The sequence below is a fragment of the Aptenodytes patagonicus genome, chromosome 24 (assembly GCF_965638725.1).
Source record: "Aptenodytes patagonicus chromosome 24, bAptPat1.pri.cur, whole genome shotgun sequence".
Classification (NCBI taxonomy): Eukaryota; Metazoa; Chordata; class Aves; order Sphenisciformes; family Spheniscidae; genus Aptenodytes; species Aptenodytes patagonicus.
Genome location: NC_134972.1, coordinates 2,012,422 through 2,032,525, shown reverse-complemented (window position 1 = coordinate 2,032,525; position 20,104 = coordinate 2,012,422). Strand labels below are relative to the sequence as shown.

At 51.3% G+C, this 20,104-nt stretch overlaps 1 protein-coding gene across 1 annotated transcript; it reads right to left on the bottom strand.

The window, feature by feature from the left end:
- Positions 1 to 12,627: 12,627 nt before the first annotated feature.
- On the bottom strand, positions 12,628 to 15,319 carry NKX3-1 (NK3 homeobox 1). The gene is made up of 2 exons (XM_076358763.1): positions 14,965 to 15,319; positions 12,628 to 13,037 (listed from the first exon to the last, which is right to left on the bottom strand). Exons 1-2 carry the CDS (start codon positions 15,317 to 15,319, stop codon positions 12,628 to 12,630), a joined length of 765 nt encoding a protein of 254 aa, XP_076214878.1.
- Between the last annotated feature and the right edge of the window lie 4,785 nt (positions 15,320 to 20,104).

The window sequence follows — 20,104 nt, the reverse complement described above, 5'->3', positions numbered from 1 at the left end:
TTTGGGCTCACGCTTATGGCTTTCCTTAGCGGCGTAGTTGGGCATCGAGCTCCAACTGGGACTGAGCAGCAGGAGGGTGTTGATGCCCAGCTGCCACCACACAGCCAGGCTGATCTCTGGAGGAATGGTGCCTTCTAGTGTTGCCTGAGCACTTGGCAGACTCAGCACCTCACCATCTGAGTCGGATAAAGCCCTTCGTCAACACGCTGGAGGAAGAAAATACTTCTGGGAGGGGTTTTGCAGCCTGGCAGGAGCTGACATCTGTATCACGGGCTTGCAGTCCTCTAGGAGCCGCTGGAGAGTTTTGAAACAGTCCTCCTGGCAGTGGATTGGCTTCCGAGATTTGCAAAGCAAACCCACAGACTGTGGCTTGTTCAGCAGCAAAGCAAATTCCCAAACTGGAGTTTCTTCCCCCCCCGGAAGAAAGTGCATGGGGTGAAGGCCCTGGGGGAGCTGCTGGTTTGCTGAGGTTTCAATAATATTTGCTGCATAATTTGAAGGGAAAAGGATATTAAGCTGCTTTAGATCTTACCTTCCCCTTCAATAAAAAGGAAAAGACACATTCATTGGTACGGTTTCTGCACAGCACTGGTGCTGGGGGAGGAATGCTTCCCTTAAAGCTGGCCTGAGCAGCATCAGGTTGATCAGAGCTACTGAGCTGCCCCCAGGGCACCCGAGACCCCCGGGGCTTGGCCGAGGTGGGCCCTCAAGGAAAAAAGTGAGTCTTATCCAAAACATTTCAATTATGAAATCTCCAGCACAGAGCGACTGTTTTGGCTCTGGCCAAATGGAAAATGCTTCTGGCCCCGAGGTGGCTCCGTGCGGGGATTTTGGTTTCCGGCTTCGTGTCTGACACAGGTAGCTTTGCTCCGGTCTGGTCCCGGTGATAAATCAACTGTGGTGTTTGCTGTCGCTGCTGCTGCCGCCGGAGTTCAGGGGCTCCGCAAGCAGAGTGGCATCGCTGTGGGGCGGGATGACCGTGCTGTGGGGCGGGATGGCCGTGCTGTGGGGCGGGGGGTGCCCGAGCAGCCTGTTTTGTACCACGGACTTCGCTGACGCTTGGACACGTGCGTAAGCAGAAGGAATTCCTCATGTCTTTTGGTGGTGTTGGGGGTTTTTTGGGGGGGCCAAAGTTTGGTCTATCCAAAGTCTACCGTACCTTATTTCTAAATTTGAATCTTTCCAACATTGTCAGGAGGATCTGGGGTTCTTGCAGTTCCCTTTCCTCCTTTTCACCTCTAATAAACCTGGCAGAACCGCGTGGTCCTTGTTCTGAATCTAGCATGAAAACCAGGTTGTCTTAAAATAACATTTCAGCTTACCAAGCACTGTGCTTCTCTGATTTAAAAAGAAGAGTCTGAAACTTCTTGCTGTAAATCTCCAGCCTTAAAAAACTGGAGCTGGATCTGAAGGATTATTTTGGGAGCAGCCTCGTGTAATTTCAACAAGGGGATGGAGCATAATTTGTTTCCTATCAGTTTTGTTTAGAAAACGACAGGTTTGGAATAGATGCTGATCCCCAGGGCATGCACCTTCCAGTGATATCGGAGGCATTGATTTCGGCGTGTTCCCAGTGCAGCAATTAAGAGATGCACCTAAAATCCTAACGATGAACTTTTGCTGGGGTGCAGCCAGCCATCAGTTCTGCCCCAGCCCCTCAGCTGGAATAATCATGGTAATTACAGGGTTTAGCAGCTAACACCTACCTGGGGAGGGAGGGGGTCTGGGCTGGCCGCAAAGGGAAGCGGCAGCAAGATGCTGCTGTCCTTGGTCCACCCCAAAGGAAAAAGGACTTTCCTTTTCTCGGCTGTTCTGCCCTTTCTCCTTTCCTTGTTTGTGGTTTGTTTTTTTTTTTTAATCTTCAATGAAAAATCAAGAAGGTGCAATGGATCGTCGATGTCCTGGGGTGGAGAACAGGCTGCCTCGCCTGGCTGATGAGCTTAAGAGACAAGATCAAAAGGTAAAGTGCTATTTATGCTCAGCAAAATGTTTTTGGCAGGTTTATATTTCTGTTTGTGTTGTAGAGCAAATATTTAACCTCCCTTCCCCCTGTGCAGTAAACGTGTGTAGTCCTGAAAGGTGAGGTATGTAACACACTTCATGCATACCTCTTAAACACTAAATACTGTTTTTATATGAAGGCTGGTGAGGACCCCTACGTTTCTCTTTATCATAGTCACCATCTGGCTCCATCTTATTCCCAATAATTCCCCAAGAAGTGAGAAATGCCCCTCATATGTGTCTGGACAGGAGGAAATTTTTGTGCTTGGGTGATATGTGGTTATGGGGACATGAATTACGCAATTAAACTTGCAGCTAAATTGATGATAACACCTATGCCTGTCCATCCATGTCTTCCCCATTAGACCCAGGGGGACCAAGGGACTTTTACCCCTGAATTACTCAAGGCTGTCAAAGCTCTGAATTAAGTCTACTGAAATAAAGGAAAAACACGCAGAAAAACTAAAAACCCACGGAAAGAGGTTCCATGCCCTTGCAAGATGTCCTGGGAGAAGCTTTCCTTACCTGCCCGAGAGGAGGACGTGGCTGCAGCCCTTCGGCCCCGACATCCCCGAGGACTTCAGGCTGCTCTCCCGCCGTTTGCCTGGTGAGTAATTTAAACTTTTCCTATGTTTTCTCTGGTTTTGGTTTGCCTGAAAGTTGTCTGACTTCATTAAATGCTTATTTTGTGCTGCATCCTACTGGTGCTGCAAATAATAATGGAAAATGTAGCTGGTTATTGAGGGAAAAAAAGAGACGTTGTTCGTTAGGAAAGCGCGGGGTGGCTGCAGAACCGGGAACGCCTGGGCTGAGCCCCAGTTTTCCCAGCAGGAAAAGGCTGCGGTCGGGAGAAGGGGATGATTTTTCCCTGGATGGAGAGGCTGGCTGAGATTACTAGAAAGGCTGAAGGACCTCTGCAAAATATCACGTCGACGATTATCTCTTCCCTCTCCTTTCTGCTTTAAACGTCTGGCATCTGCCTGGCTTGTTGGCAGCCGTGAAGTGGAAATGGGGAATTCCTGCAGCTGAGCAGGAGGGGACACGTCCGTGGGGCATGCGGGTACCGAGAGCCGCAGTGGGAAATGGCAGAGCAAGCAAAGCCCAAGGGCATCGCCCCGGCTCCTCCATCACCTCCAAACTTCCCGGATGGCTCCCCAGGAGGAGGAATGAGCTGCTGGAGGTGCCGCCCGTGGGCATGTGGCACTTGCCAAGAGCCGTGACACACCGATGTCCCCGTCTCCCTCCGGAGTGGGTGGCGTTTTGCCCTGGGAACACATCCGATTTTCTAATTGACACTAACGGTTTCTTTGGAACCAGTGCAGGTTATTGTGTACATATATTTGGAGGGTATTTTTTAATGCGTCTTATTTATCCAGTAGACCGTAGCAACTTCTTAAACTTGCAGGATTTCCTGCAGTGAAGACCTTTGGGTGGCGGGTGTTCGCTTTGCAATGCTCAGCACTTGTTCGTATATTGAAGTCTTGGGTTGGTACCAACAAACAAATTCCCTTCTACTGTGCAGTCCGTGTTTTATAAACTTCCCAACTGGTCTTTTTCCTAGGGGTCTATAAGTGTACAAGACAAGCAGAAGAGGGGAAAAAATTAAATAGCAACTCTAATATCGCGAAGCTTGTGCGGCTGAAGAGAGAAATAGCAATTGAGCAATAGAATTGAGCGATTGAGGGCTTTGCGGAGGGTGGAAGGCGCACCCTGAGCATCCGTCGTGAGTACAGCGGGATGCCGGGGGACGAATGCTCCCTGGGACACGTGGACGGTGGCGATGGCGATGGCCACATCCCCGGGACAGTGTCTGGGGATGCCGTCCTGGGGGACCTTCTGGCAGAGACGTTAGGGACAGCGGTGGGTGCAAGGGCTACGTGCCCCATGGGACGTGGGCGCTCTCCCCTGCGCCACCAAAGCCCCGGCGTTTAGATTTTTATTTAAGTAATTTGGTTAATCCAGGATCTAGGCTGTGTTTGTTCACCGCATATGATTATTATCTCTGTTTCTCTTCAAATATTGTTTCTGCTTTAAAGGGTAATGAACATAAAGGCAAATATCTCACCTTTTCCCTCTTGAAATTTCGTTAAGCTGCGTGTTTACCTTGGATGACAAGATGCAGCCCATGGAGTGAAAGGTTTTCCGGCCACACCTTAACCCGCTATCTTATTCTGCCACAATTGTCCACAAAGGATATAAAAACATTTGTCTTTACCCACAAGATTTAATTCCTTTTAAAAGACAAAGGATCCATTTGTAGAACAGGTAAGTGTTTTCCGTCGGGCTCTGCAGGTGTAAATCTGTCATGGAGCATTGCAGCATGGGCAAGCCCCGCCTGCGGACGGCTGTGGAGGAGGTGAACGTCGTTCCAGCCCCAAATATTGCCAATTTTGGGCCGTGAGCCTTTTGGTCCTGGAATTAAGCAGGTCCCCTACCCCCAATATGCAATATACATCCCCAGGGCAGCATCCTCACCTTTGCTTCACTTACCGCCTGTTTTGCTGCCAGCACAGGGGCCCCAATATTAGTAGTTCTGGTGGGAGGAGGGAAGCCAGGCTTTCCCCCTGCTTTCTTTTTCACCTGCTACAATTCGCACAGCAAAAGTCTGTTTGTCATTGCCTGGAGGAAACTGAACCCTCCAAAAACTGCTCGGAGATGCAGGTCTGCAACAGCCAGCACAGCCCAGACACAACCACTGATCAATCAGATCCTCCAAGTACATTACACACCTTCATTTAAAATTTTCTATTATTTTATTTACTTTAAAGCTTTGCCCCCTGTGATGTTTTTAGCAAGTGGCACGAGAAGCGGGCAGGGATCGGTGCCCCCGGGGCTGCTCTGCAGAGATGAACAGTCTCCTGGTGAAAGAGAGTGTGGTAGATAAATACTGCAGTAATTCCTCCTTTCACCAGCGCAAACAGAGGATGAGGAGGGTTGATGTGCCATCGACACCCAGTAAAAAGCCACTCGGCAAGGAGGGGTGAAATATTGGTCATTTGCTGAATAACACCCAGAGGTCGTTTGGGCTGGGAATGGGGAGACTGTGGGAAAGCTGCGGAGAGCAAAGAGTGCCCCTGTCTCTTGCCAATCGCGAAATCTGGGTGAAAATTGAGTAGGTCTTGGTGTCACAAACAAAATTAGTTCCTTGGTCCCTCTTCTGAAGCCTGAGAGCTCCAGACCCTGGATTAGACGATGCCCTGCTACTTTGCTTGCTATCTGGTGCCCAGGCGTGGGGCTGCCTTGCGTTGAGTCGGATCTTGCAAAGGCATCTTGAAGGCTCCCCAGCTCCTGCTCCGGGATTTTTGCCCTAAAATTCTCCATTTGCCTGTTAGTTGTCGTGAACCCCCCTGATGTTTCCACGTTGCCTGTGCTGATGGAGGCAAGGTTGTGGCTTTGGGGTGCAGTCCTGGGGTCTGGGAAGTTTTGCTGCTGGTTTTAGTGGTGACCATCGCTGTCTCCTCATTTAATTAGGCTGAGTGGCTGGCTCTTGAATTGAGACGGGAAACGACCTGAATCATTCTGGCTTCGGTACCCCTTCATGCTCGTGTCATCAAACACATCATGTTTCTGGGGAGCAAGGAACTGAGCCCCCATGGTGGTTCTATATGGAAGCTTGGGGCTTCCTGGGACCTGCTGCAGGAGCAGTGCAGGATTGGTGCCAACTTGTAGGTTATCTCCATTCCCTCTTTTTTAAAGGGCTGAAGGATAAAACCCGTAATGAAGAAGTGCCGTTCTGGGGGGAAAAGTTGATGCAGGTAGCTACTCACTGAGGAACAGCATGGATATCCAGAGTAAAACACTGGTATTTAGGAAAAACTCTGTTTCATCATGGAAACTTGCCTGGGAGCTGAGCAATCCGCATCGCCCCGCCTTGTACGTGATGCTACCTAGCAGCAAACAAATCCGATAGATGCTGGCAGAGTTCCCGGGCCGCTGCAGTGCTCAGAGTCTAGAAAAAGGATTAATATTATCTAGCTGGTACAAAGGGAGCCCACATTCTGCTTGCTTCAGATCCGGCTGCGGGGGGGAAACATCCGCACACGTTTGAGGGGAACATCTGGTGTTTGCTGCAGCCTCTGGGCTGCTCGGTCCTCCGACAGCCCCAGCCCTGCGCCCAGGCTGGGGAGGGAGCTTCGCCCTGGCCCCGACCGAGCGGCACAGCCGTTGGGACGATGTTTGTAAAGCATTTGGACATCCTTCTGCAGAGGAAGTTATTCTGGGTGTACCCCAGAGTTACTCTGTCCTGTGTAAATCCTGCAAATCTCCACCCCAGCAGCCCGGGTGCTGCCATCCCCCATGAGAACGTGGCTCCAAATGAATAATTGCTTCGCAAGAGCTCGGCTGGTGCGTTTTCCCGGTTAACCCAGCCATTCATTCTCAGGGGAGTGGCGAGGAGCCCTGGGTGCCCCCACCCAAGCCCTGTTTGCAGAGAGACTTGTGCTAATCCCTTTGCTTTCCGGTGCGGCGGGAGCAGGACCCCATTGTGCCGCCTGGGCTGGGCGATTCACCAGCCGGTGGAAAAGTACCGTGGGAGGCTTTGCCGGATAGCTGATATCCCTGCTTTTACCTCCTCTCGCTAACACGGGCCCTTCAGGACGGGGTCTCTCTCTCCATCTTTGCACTGTCACTGCTGAGAGCCCTGATCCAGCCTCGCCAGGCTCAGGTGATGCAAACTGTTAGACACAGAGGACGTAAAATCATATCGCGTTGGAAACTCAATCTTAAAAGCTGGGAATTTCTCCCTGGGAGGTTCAGGCTGAGCACCCGGGGCTCGACGGGGCTGTGCTCGGCCAAGGGGAGACTGGCCTCGCTCTGAGGTTATACCGCCTCGAGTCTGAAAAAAAACCCCTGCTTTTCTGGAAATCTGGTTGCCCCAAAAGGCTCTGGATGAAAAGAAGAGCTGGGGAGACCATGCGTGGCTGATATCTCTTAGAAACCCAAACCCTAATGCTGGAAAAAGCCCGAAGTGGGGACAGAATTGGGCAAAACCAACAGCTACAGCGCAGTGAGCATCCTCCCCCGCTGACTCTGCAGAGATCCCCCCCCCCTGCTCCGGCACCGGCCGGTGGGAATGTCCCGCCACGGCCGGAGCCTCCCTTATGTCCTCGCTCTCCCTGCCAGCTTTCTGAGCAGAGGGAAAGGCCAACTCCCCCGTGCAGCACGGCTGGAGGCAGAGCCCACACGCTGCAGCTCCTTTCTGTGCCTCTTGCCCCCCCCCTGCCCCCAGGAAGGGCTTTGCCGGGGGGGCCACAGCAAGGCTGCGGCGAGGTGACCACGGGTGACAGACGTGGTGCCCCTCTTCCCCCCACCCCCCCCTTTCCTATTTTGGGCTGGGAGGCAAAGCAACGAGCCTGAGTCCGTCTGCTCAGACACCGGGTACCTGACTCCAAAATCCTTTTTCTTTGCCCCGTTCCCTTTTTCTTCCAAGACCGGAGCATTTCAACACAAAACCCACCCATATATGCTTCGCTCCTAACTCCTTTTCCTGTAAAAATACTTGTCTTATCTCTTGACTTTCCCTTCTGCGAGCTGGCCGCCATAAATTACTGCAGGCAGACGGCTTTGGAAGCACTTCCAGGGCTATTCGCTGCAGATTTCTCTCCGCCTTCGGCTGTTCTTAATAAATGGTGCCCAGACCATAACAGAAGAAAGAGCAGGAATGCGCCTTGGATTTTTGTGAAAGGCAGCGAAGGAGTTTCCCATGGGAACGCCAATCTGGAAAGCCGCATTTTGCCGCATCTCCAAAGTACTTTTTTTTTTTTTTTCCTCTTTTTTCCCCCTTTCCTTTTCTTTCCCCGTCGGCTGTCTATCGTGGTGAAAATCTGCCTCGATGACTGTGCCGCTCGGCTTCTCCCGTGCTTCCCTGAGTCCCCTTCGGCATCGCTGCTGCCGGGATGGCTCAAGGAGGGGAGGGAGCACCAGGTAGTCCAGCACCTCGAAATGGGCCTCGGGACTCCCTGCCGCAGGACGGCCTTGCCACCGAGGCTCTAGCTGGGTTGGAAAGAGATGAAGTGTTTCTGTGCATGACAAGAGCATCCAGAATAAGAATAGTAAATATTGAAAATCCTCAAGGGTTTTTAAGAGCTCTAAATCCTTGCGCTTTATGGCCTAGCTTGCCTCTCTCCTTGGGGAGCATCCGCACATCTCAAAAGACACATCCTAGTGCTCGTTGCTGAAAGGTTTTCTGCACTTCCCTCCAAAGCATCTTTGTAATCACTGGGTACCAAAACCGGGGGGAAACACGAGTCTGATACAGCCTGGCACTTTGGGTGTCCTTGCATTTTCCATCCCCTGTTTAGCTCCGTGTAGTGAACTTGTTCCCACTGCTCTGGTTTGCAAATGTTGTGTAGGTCAAGCTGAAGATTTTTCTTGGCTCCAGTCCTGCGGGTTCTTGCCAAGTATGTGGTTTATTGCATGCAAATGTTAGTCAACAGCTACATTATCCAAAGGCAGCCTTTTTTCTTTTTTTTTTTAGCTTTAAATAAATGATTTGGCACAAACAAGTGTGAATGTTATGTCAGCATTAGACACTATTTAATCTTGATGGATATGTTAGCGGTGGAGCGTGACACTAATTGACAGACATTAAATGATGCTTTCTGTTTCTAGTTGCGTACAAACAGGAGTTCTGCTTCATTAAGGCCGATTAAAACTCCACGTCTCCATAGTTAGGGTGGGATTTTTCTTTTCTGTATTAATCAAGGGGATATTTCTCACCGGGAAAGCCTGCCATGCCATTCCCCTTGTGGTGATGAATGCTTTAACACTCCCGGATGATTTGGTTATCCAAACGGTACAGCCCTTTTTTTGTCCTCGTGCCTTGTGCTTGGAAAAAAAAAAGAAAAAAACAACTGGAAGTCTGTCTTCTGTCCATAAAGAAACCACTTGGGGGTTGCAGAGAAAAGAGTTGGGAAGGAGAGGAGGGAGGGCAGTGCTCGTGGCAGGGGTGAATCAGTCGAGGTGTTTCTCCACGGCAGAGGCTGCGAAGGAGCCGGAGCTGCTGCCTGCATCCCTGCCTCCAACCAGCATCGATGTCGGACCCAGAACCTGCTTTGGCAGATGCCCACGCTGCAAAAAACCTGCACTTCACTGTGCCTGTGTTGCAGCAAACTTTGGTGTGCAACAACTTTTTGGTCTGGGTTACGAACAAGGCAGATCCTGTAAGCAGGACGACGCTGCTGGCAGGATTAGTGCAGGGAGAGGAGACCCAGCTTCCAGTCCTGGCTGCAGGGACCGCTGCTTGTCACTGCCTGTGACAAACGGTCACCCACGTACGGGAGCTGTTGTTCCCTTCCATGAAATCACCGGGTGAAGGCGGTGGAGCCTGGCGAGCTGCGTCTGCCTGAGGATTTGGCTGGTGAGGACCCAGCACCAGCCTTCCTAAGGCAACGGGAGCTCCCCTGAGATCTCATTTTGCCATCTTGATGCCTGCTTTGGCTTTTGGATTTTTTTTCTTTTAAAGCTACTAGAATACAAAATTAAGCTGGGAGTGATGGTAGTTACTGCAGCTTGCTTTCCATTCGGGAAAAGTTGCTGCTGCCAACAGCAGAGGGGAGGGAGTGTGCGCACAGGCAGGCTGGGACCCAAGGTCGGTCCCCCTCTGCCCCTGTACGAGGGGGAAACGTTCACGCTGACAGCTCCCAGGGTGAATTCTTCTTCTTACGGTCCTACGGAACCCAGCGCTGCCCCTGATTGCGCTGACGTGGTTGCAGGACTGGAAGGCAGGGGCAGAAATAAAAACTGGGGCCAGTGCTTGTAGTACAAAACTCTGGAGGCCACTGGGATTGTGCTTAAATTGTGGGATTACAGGTAATTTGGGGGCGATAAAGAAAGTACTTCACTATATAAGCTCTTTCAGGAAATAGTCACGTCTCATGCTCATCGGACAGTAAATGGGATTAGAGGATGCTCAGTGGTACTCTGTACCTGGCTGGATGAGTGATGGAGCAGCATTTGGCGCTGAGCACCTAGAAATAGTGATGAACGGTGATTTACCACCGGCAAAACCTTGTGAGCGGGCGCTTGTGACAATTCATTGCACAAAACTCACCCGAGTGCTGTGTCTGCAACGGGCATTTGTGTGAGAAGCCGGTGCTGGTGGGACAGCCGTGGTCATTTCGTGGCAGAAACAGGGATCAAAAGAAAATCCAAACCCAGGGCAAAAAATCCACAGAGGCAGCTTGTTTTTAATAAAGACTCTGCACTGTTTATTCCAAAGGACAATGTACATCAGATAAAATAGTATCAAAATATATGTACAAAAATAGTGACTATTTGCACTGCACTTGCTTTATACCAGCAAAGTTAAGTATGAGCAGTTGGGTGTTGAAGCAACAAGGATATTCTACTGGTTGTAAACCATGAGCAGGGAGAAAAAAGTAACGATGGCACAAACATTTTCCCAAAGAAGCGTCCAAGAAGTTCAGTTTATATCTAATTTTCCCAGCCCAATTCAGCCCTTCCCAGCATAACGTGCCCGTCCCCGCTGCTGTTCCGCTGTCTGTGCAACGGACACACCGTGATCCCTATTCAGGGCAGCTCCGGGATGGTCAGAGCTGCTAATCCAGTGTATTTAGTGCAAATATAGTGTCTCTGCATTGATTTAAGCAGCATCCCAGGGGTCCGGGTGTGGGTGAGCCCATGGGAATTCAGCAGGACGTCCTCCCCCTGGAGATGCCATCAGGAGGGATGCGTGCCCTGCGGGGGCTTGGCTTCGAAGCCATAAGGGCTTTTTTTGTTGTTCCAAGCAGCGGATAAGCAAAGTGCAAAGTGGATAAGCAGCAGGGCTGGGTTTGAAACACATTGCAACAGTGCAGGGGAGATGGCCTTCTCGCCTGAGCGCCGGCCGCAGGAGAACGGGCTGGGGGATACGCAGCATCTGAGAGCAGGAGCTGGAAGAAAAATGTTATCTCACGATATTAGGGGTTACTTTCAGACAATTAGAAAGCAACTCGTTGTCCTCCAAATTGGGCAAACAGCTTTGATAGCAAGAGCAACTGAGTATCTGCCACAAGGGTTTCAGTTTGCATGTTCTTCTCTCCCTGCCCTCCCTTCCCCTGAGTTTTTCCGCATCCACGTACCCCCAGCAGCTTCGTCTTTGCTGTGTGTGAGCTTGCAAGATCTGGATCTACTGGCAAGGCAAAAGATCAGTTTCCAAATAATCTTGTTAAGAGGGACAGATCTAAGCAGTTTGTTAACATTACCTAATTGTCTGCATTTCCCTGCTGCAGGAGGGAATTGGACCGCTGTGATTTTTAAGTCTCTTTCAGAAAGAACAGGCACCACAGAAACATTTCTGGAGGTTCACAAGGAAGAAACCTCCATATACTTTTGTTTTAGAAGATTAAATTTGTTCCAGCAGAGCTATGCTGATTTACAGTAGCTGAGAAACAGCAGTTGAGGTGTTTCCTCTCTTGGAAATCTCACTTATTTCTACACTTTCTCCCATAGACTTAATGGCGTCTAAAGTTTTAAGTATGATTAGTTACCAAAAAAAAACCCCAATCTCTGCTGTTGTCGTCTCACTAAAAAGTCACTTGTAAAGAGATCATCCTCTTGTTGCCCTGATGCCTTGGTGCTGGAATTGAGCTGATTTCACTTGCAAACAGGGAGTTTGCTGCTTTGAAAGCTGACGGGGAGCGCTGAACTCTTCGAGCTGTTGCTATTTTAAATAGCTTATATGGGAACGTTCAAACAGCGTCAACACCCGGATATGCAAAACTCATCTGTCATTGCGCTATTGTCCGTGTTCCCGAGGCTTTCTGGTTTGGCTTCTCAAGGCTGTTAAGGCACCGGCAGCGGCAGTTGGCATCTCGGCCGTCGAAGGGCAGAGGGACGGGTTTGGGTGGGGGTAAGCTGGCATGGCTCCATCCCGGCCAGGGCGGCCGCCTTCACTCACGTCCCGGCAAACCTGGTCCCCAGCTGCAGCTCCGTGGCCGTCAGGCACTTCAGGGTGTCGTCGCTCGTGGCAGAAAGGGGTTTAATTCTTCCCAAAAACGCGTTGCCCCAGGTGGAGGCTGTGGTGGTGCCCGACAGCACACAGAAATCTTGGGGGAGCTCTAAGGCCCCTCTAGGACCATTAGCAGTTATGGTATCAATGGCAGGAATGCAATTTTTTTTGCCTTTTCATTTTCTTAAGCCTAATTTTTAGATCATACAACAGCTGGTGGCCCAAGTGGCCGAGCTGGGGCCATATCAGTGCCAGCCCAGGATCAGCAGTTCGCTTTTTGCCCGCTTGATCTCAGCAAGGGGCAAAGGCTTCAGGGGGGCGCAGGCGATTTAGGAGGGGTAGAGAGGGGCGATCGCTGTTTGCGGGGCTGGACTGTCCCTTGCTTTCTGCCCCCGAAAGAGCCAGCAATATTTTACAGCTGCAGATCGACCCCAGAGCCGTGCTGTCAAGCGTGCTGAATTACACGCTTTTAAAATCTTGGGCTTTTTTTGGCTTTTTTGGGTTTTTTTTTTTACTGTTAGCAACGAGAGAGGCTTGTGCGGCAACTAAAAGATGCTGATCATTACTGCGAATGGGGTCTCCCTCTCCTAACTAGTACTAGAAAGAGCGATGCAGTATTAAAAAAAAAAAAACACACCATTTTAAGGTAAAAGGCTGCTTTCCGCTTAAAAAAGCGGTTACCACCACGAGGGACTCCAGCCGTTCAAGTAGTAGAGGAAAGGCAGGTACTGCCAGCCGCCCCGCAGCGCGAGCAGCGATGCTCCGGGGAACTCGGCCGCTTTCTGCCCAGCCAGACGCGTGTCCAGTCTGCTGATTTCGGAGGCGACCTGTTTCCTCTTGGTTTTATACCTCCTGTTCTGGAACCAGATTTTCACCTGGGTCTCGGTGAGCTGCAGGTTTTTGGCCAGGTGGGCTCGCTCGGGGGCCGACAGGTATTTTTGGTGGCTGAATTTCCGCTCCAGTTCGATGACTTGGGTGTGGGAGAACGCCGCCCGCGAGCGCTTCGCCTGCTTGGGGGGGCGCTGGGCGATGGGCAGGGGTCGCAGGGGGGGGTCACAGTCTGACAGGTAGGTCTCCGCCGTGGCATCTGCGAGAGGAAAGAGCTGAGAATTACCCGCTTGGAAATTGCCCAAATCACTTGCTTTTTCCCTTCCAGAGAGCGAAATATTTGCATTATCTTGGAAATATTTTCATTTAATGGAGCAAATGCTGTCTTAAAGTCATATTAAGGGAGTTTTTGCTTCTAAATCACACTTTCCTAATTCATATAAGCATGCATTCAGTATGAACATACATTCAATGGATTAAAATAATACAGAAAGGGATCTTTTGCAATGCTGGTGGAGGTCTGCCTAAAACCTCTAGGTACTGCTGTTACGGACATTACGGCATCGACAGCTCTTGAGATTTTTATTGCAGAATTCATACTGTTAGGCACTTCTTCGAAACATCCTCTCTGCTGTACCTTTGGGGATATCCTGATCCCCAAAGAAAACACATTTTTATCCTCAAGCCACAGAGGATGGCTCAGAAATGGGAAATCCGTGCAGCTTAAAGCAGACTGCAGTTAGAAAGCGTTGAAAATAAATTCCTCCCTTTTCTCTTTCACCACTCCAAGGCAAAGCCAAGAAATTTTGGGGCAGATTTTTAAATCTTCAGGCCTGGGTCTACATATATAGCTGCAGACCTGGCCTCGAATCACAGCTCCAAAGCAGCATCTCAGTGTTTGCCTCCGACTTATTTCTCGTGGCACCGGTGGGCCACCTGAGCCGTGACCCAGAAAGGTGCTGAGCTCCCTGGGAAGTGTCACAACTTCTGAAGTCAATTTATCTATGCAGTTAGTTCCTTTTTGTGTGTTCCCCAGCTTGGGATGGAAATAGGCGATTTTTTTTTTTCTCCTTTAGTCCTTTCTTAGTATATTTTCTTAAGATGTGCACATAATGCTCAAGATAGAAACAATGGGCTTAATTCCCAGCTTGTGTAAATCATGGTTGTCCCACTGAAATCCCTGGAGCTGCGCTGATTTACACTAGCCACTTTCTGGGAGATTTGCTACGGCTTTTAATGATTTTCGTAATAATCAGCCTGATGGCTGTTTCTGAACTTGCTTTTATGTAGAAGCTTCTTTTAATAGAATTGAAACGTAAAGCCAAAATTCCCCTGGCAAGGGCTCTCTTAGCAAGCAAGAGCCGGTCGCTAGAGAGTTCAAAATTGCTTTTTTGGCTGTTGCAGCTCAGCCCAGGACTGCTTGGGCAAGGAAAAGCTGAGTCCCCTCCCGCAGCCCCGGCCGTGCTCGTGCTGCTGCAATGAGGGAGGCACTGGTCAAAAAACATTTGCTTCTGAGTGTGATTTTCGGTGTGTTGCTTCTGCAGTGAAACGTTATTGCCTGCAGTGAATTTAGCAGTTGCGTGCTAGAAAGAGGTGCTGGTAGCGTTGTATCAAGAGGAGCAGGATCGTTATTAATAAACCGCGCGATGCGCAGCGGTACAGGCAGGAGCACCCTGCCGAGCACGCGGGAAAGCTGAGCCCTGCTGCAGACGGCACAAATGCAACACGGGGACTTTCAAAATATCCCCGGACCGGAGGCGCCGAGGAGCTCGGCTGCGGCGGCATCACCGCGCTAACGGCTGTGTGAAGGACGGGCACAAACTGCCTCTCTGAGCTGGCAGCCCCTGGGTGCCCTTGCTGGGGACCTTCTGCGTTAAAAGGGAACTTTATTTCCCAAGATATCGCAGAAATCCATCGACTGGGCTTTATTTAAACAGAGTTTTAGGCAGATTCAGTCTTTTGAGTTATTTGAAGCGCCTGGCAAAAGGGTTGCACGCAGTCGCTATTTCTCCTACTTTCCCACTCCTAAAGCACAGATGCTCCCTGGTGTTTAAAGCAGGGCTTATTTGGCTCTGGGGTGCTCGAGGCAGCTGGGTCAGGATCCCGCCCCTTGGTTGACCCAAGCGTAGACATTGCTGATCCACTCCCCGGCCAGCGGGCTCAGCCAGGAGCTTCCACCCCCTTACCTGCGTCCGCCTCGTGGGGTGTCCCTCGGGCTTGGGCTGGGGATGCTCCTGGGGGACAAGGGCTCCCGGGGGGGTGCCCTGGGGCAGCCCCCGGGGCCGCGCTGCCCTCGCTGCCCTCCGCTGTGGCCGCCCCCGACTCCTCGTCCTCCGGGCTGCCAAACCCTCCGCTCTTGCCCCGCTCCGGCTGCGCTCCCCGCTCTGCCCCACCCCAGAGGATGTCTTGGATGAGGAAGGATGTCCGGGGCCTGGAGGAGACGGGCATGGTCTGCTGGGCTGTCGTTGGGGTCCGGCTCATCCCTGCTGGGGTGCTGCTGGGTGCTCTCTGCCTCCTTGCAGGGAGCACCCTGGCACTCATCCTCCTCTTCCTCTCCCTGCCCAGAGGCACGCTGGCTTCCCACCCACCCGGCTCTGCATTTATACGGCAGGCAGCCAAGCCTCCCGGGCCTGATTGGAGATCCCTGGTAGGAGTCTACGCCCTTCGGTTGTGTCTTGGCTCCCACGGGTTTTCTGGCTGCTTGCTTCTCCCTCTTGCTCAGGACGCCCTTCCCCACGGATCCATGGGGTCACAGCCAAACCTCAGCCTCCCCCTTTGCCCCCCTGTTGCTCCTATGCTGGCAAATCAGCCCCGAGCTTTTACAATGAGAGAAGGATGCCTACGTGAGTTCATCCTTTTTGGGATCAAAATGCTCCCAGGGTGGGGGTTTTGGCGAGAGGCGGGGGGAGCAGCATCGCTGCTTTGGGGGGATGCTCTGCGAGGGGACAGCTTCTGCATCCCCTGCCCCAGCCCAGCGAGCCGGTGCTCTGCTTGCTCCTGATTATGGAAATGATTTATGTCCTGGGGTAATCCCTAGAGCTCTTTGGGGAAATGCTGTTTTCAGGGGAAAAAAGTGAAGAAAATAAAAGGATTGTTGGGGTTTTTTTTTTGTATTTTGAGGGCTTTGAGGGTTTTCTTCAAAACCTTCCACTTTGATGCATTTCATTTTGTTGCAAAACAGGGAAAAATGGCAAAGACATTTTCATCAGCTTTGCAAAGCTGCTCTAACGAGGGCTTTAAAATGAAAGTTAAGATATAACAGACAGGGAGAGCGGCTCCAGAGGCAAATGCTTGCACAGAAAGGGGCAGAGGGTTCACATGAAAATTTAAGCCTAAGCCTCAGACTAATTCCTCGACCAGCTGTGGAATGGGACAGCATTTATTTAAGAAGCCTTAGTGCCTTTATACACCATCCTGCAAGGCCCTGTGTTCAAAGGCACCGGAAAGGAGCAAAACCTTCCCGATTCCAAGAAAAACCACGAGTCGAGCTCTCTGTTATAACAGATTTTTTTTTGGAGTATCCACTTCATTTGTAGTTGTTCTTCTAGAGTTTCTGTTTGGAAAACAACTCCCCGCTCGCCACACAAACAGCTGCGGGACCCCCCCAGATGTGGGCAGCACATGATTAAAAAATCACCTTGCCCCATCATAAGGCAAAGCAATCTGGTGGGGGAGCCCCGTGGGGGCAGGATTCGGCTCCGCGGATGCAGATGAGCAGCATCCCAGGGAACTGCAGGCACCCTCTGAGCAATGTCTGTATATATACGGTGACCCCCTATAGCCCTGCTGTTGGAATAACGTAGCACTGATCACCTCTTCTATTCCTAAAGCCTTCACTCAAACCCAGCCCCTCTCCTTCAGCCGAAAAGCCCAGGCATGTTTTTTTTTTAACCTTAAAAAGGGAAACAATAGATTTCCTTGAAATCCCCTGAGGACTTTGTTGATTTTATAGGAGGGTGTTTGGTTACAGCAGCCGAAAGCCCAGAGCAGGTTGTGCAGACGTGCCCCAAACCCCGCTTTTAAGCTGCCCTTTTCTTTCCTTCTTTAACCTGCTGATGCTCTTGGCTTAGAAAATGTCCCCCTATATTCACTGTATGCTTGGAAAACTTCAGTAGCTTCAATAATTCAGCCTCATCAACCTCCTACAGTCCGAGAAAGGGAATCTGGAAAGATTTATGAAGCAATTGGAGCCCAAGAGTATTATTGCAGCCGTGCCCCGGCCGCTGGCTCTCACCCCCTGGCCTCGCTTCTGGAGAGCAGATTTGGAGCTGGCATAAGGTGCTGCTGCCGCCGTGGTGGGTGGGTGGGTGGGTGGGTGGGTAGGCTGACCCACGGCTCCCTGCACACCCGCTCCAGCGCTTAATCTGGATCCCACTGTGCTGCCCAGGGGAGCTTGGGACGGAGGGGGAGCCCCGAGGGGCACCCGTGGGTCCCCCAGCAGGACCAGGGCTTGCCCAAAGGCATGTTGCCCAAAGGCGCGTTGGCGTGACTGTGAGCACAGCACTGTGCAGGGATGCTCGCTCGGGTCAGGAAGCTGTGCCGCTCCCTGGGGGCACTCTGCACCCAATTTGGGAGCCAATTTGCCCACTGCAGAGCCCCTACCCCTGCTGATTTTAGGCTGCCCTCGCTGTTGTTGGAGCTCAGCGCATACCTGTCCCCCTGCCGCACACCCAGGGACTCAGCCTGTCCTGCACCCACAACTCTTTTGGGCTCTATCACACAGATGTGAAAATAAGACCCAGCAGAAGGGTTTCTCTCCCCAGAAGCTGGGCGGTTCCCTTCCTTCCAGGGGGATCATTGCATTTCGATCAAGCATTTTCCTGCAAATAGAACTGGGCTGCCACAGCTTTACCGTAGCTATTAGTGACATCTCCTGGTGCTGTCCGTGTGCTTGACCCCTCCGTCTGTAGGTCTGTCCCGGGCAGCCTCCTTGCACGGCTCTTTTGTGGTCAGGTCTCTTTTCCTTCATTGCCAGTGCCCGCATCTGTGGCTCACTCGCTGAAAATAACTCCTAGGTGATAAGCAGTGAGTAATTTGGCCCAGGACAGGAGTTTTGGTCCAGGAGATTGCTCTGGGGAAAGGTGGGCTGGTTTGTGTACGTGAGTGCGTTTGGGAAAGCTCGTTTTCGCAGTGGTTGGTGTAGCGGGTAATTTCTGATTTGGGCTGGAAACAGGGGAGGTTTAAAGCAACAGCCCTGGCGCGTGCTGCGGAGAGGCAGGTGACAGAGGGGATCCGGCAAACACCAGGGTTTTAAGGGTATCCCGACCCTACGGGAACTGGGCTTTCAGGAAGCCCCTCCAAAAGATATGGAGGGGCATAAACGATGCCTCCAGCACTCATGATTTCTATTTTCAGGCTTTTTTCTGAGCTGGGGAGGGTAGCAATTTCCTTCTTTGATTTCTGTGTTTATTTGAGGGGAGTTTCATGTGATTTGCCTCATTTGATTGCCGAACCTCAAAGGAAAAACTCTCAGTGTTGTTAAGACTTGCAGGTGAGCCCATGCATTGGGGATGCTGCTGTTTGCCGGGGCTTTCCCCGGTGCCGGCAGCATTTCCTGGGGCAAGGACCCTGTCGAGTCCCCTGGCTGCTCCAAACCCAGGACAGAGACCCAAGACTCAGCTGATTTTGGGGGATATTTCCGAGTAAGTGTGGATGGATAAAGGGGGGGAGAAGGGGCAGCACCTGGCGCGGCTGGCGCCTTACTCAGTCATTTCCAGGGTCTTGGTGGGGCTGCAAAGCCTCGGGGCGGCAGGACGGCGAGCAAGCTGTCTCGCCGAGAGGGTTTTTCTGGTTTGATTTGGATGTCAGGGATGTCCCATTTGGGAAGCGAGTGAACGCCGGAGTGATGGGGCTGAGTGGGATTACAGATAAAAGCTTAATTGCCTCCTGCAAGTCTCTTTTCGCCAAATGCTGGGAGGATAAGAAGCCGTTGGGAAAGGAGCGGGGAGGAGGGGGGACGGGGGTTGCGAGGAGGAGATTTTGCCTGTCCCGGGCGGTGGGAGTTGTGTGCAGGCTGCTGTCTGGCTCCATCACTGGGATATCTTGGCATTGTAGTGGAAACATCTCTGTTAAACCAACATTTTGCATCAGGCATTGGCCTTTTTGTGGTTTTTTCCTCCCCTCCCCGATATGAGTAAAGCCTGCGCTGGGGGGCCATGGGCAGCCTGATGAGTGGGTCGGTCTAACGAGGTCTCACTGGGTTTATTCTGTAAGTGTGAGGCCGTGCATTCGTGCCGCCTGTTCGGGATGTGGCTGTGCTCCCCTTTGGTCCGCCCCGGGACACCGCAATGGCATTCAGCCCTCCTGCATTCCATTAATACATATAGAGAGAGAGAGATATAAAAATATACATACAGTCCTTTGATCCAGCAAGGCACTTGGTGCCGATGGATCCTGATTTGGGGATCCTGCACCTCTTGATTCAGCACCGGTGGCGTTGGTGTAATTCAGACGACACCAACCCACCGTGCGATCCCGTAACTACGGAGCTGCCCCTCGCAGGTGCCCCACGATGTACCTGCAAACCCATTTTACCAGTAAGGAAATAGCAACAGAGGGCTGAAAACACTTGCCAAGAGTTAGGGAGGGGGTGAAACCCTGGGAGCTCCCCAAGCTTGGGCTACAAGGCAATTATCTTTCTGGGTTAATTATTAGTATTAAGATTGATTTTGTCGGTGTTTTTTTCCTTTGGATGAGATTTTGATGCTCAAATGCAAAGTGTGGATGGGAAAAGTCAAAATACTAAGTGAGGAATGGCGAGCGAGGGAAAACACACAATTTCACCAATTTGGTTTTTATTTGCAAATAATAATAATAAAGACAGAAATTAACACCTGTGCTGGGAAGATATTAAGAATATAAATCAGAAATGTATCTCAAAAGATTAGAGGAACTCAAAGCATTAAATAGCGTTCATAAAAAAGTGAATGCACAAGTGATGTGCACAAGCCCTGTTTTCCAGCTGTCCTCAGGAAGAAAAGCAGTGTTCAGACCCTCCTGATGGCCGTGCGCTGACATCCTGGAGGAGCAAACCCTCTGGGAGCGGGAAGGGCCAGACTCCGAAACATTTGTGTTTAAATAAATAAATGCCCTCAGTCATTGGGTCCCCAAAGTCGCAGCACCAGAGTGTCCCCTTCTCTCCTGACCTGCCTTTGCAGAGACGTGACCACACGAGCTGCCTGGAGGGGATGGATGCTCCGGAGTAGTCCCGCTGTCCGGGGTGGCAGAAACCCTCCGGATTCGGCTCCCGTCCCGACGAAGGCTGGGCTCCGGAGCAGAGGGGGCTTTCCTCGTTGCTTTTCAGGTGGTCCTGACCTCCATGGCCAT

Coding starts and splice junctions, on each gene's coding strand:
- NKX3-1 (XM_076358763.1), bottom strand. CDS start 15,319: ATGAGTGCCAGGGTGCTCCCTGCAAGGAGGCAGAGAGCACCCAGCAGC. Junction 13,038..14,964: donor ACCCCACGAGGCGGACGCAG/GTAAGGGGGTGG, acceptor TTCCTCTCGCAG/ATGCCACGGCGGAGACCTAC.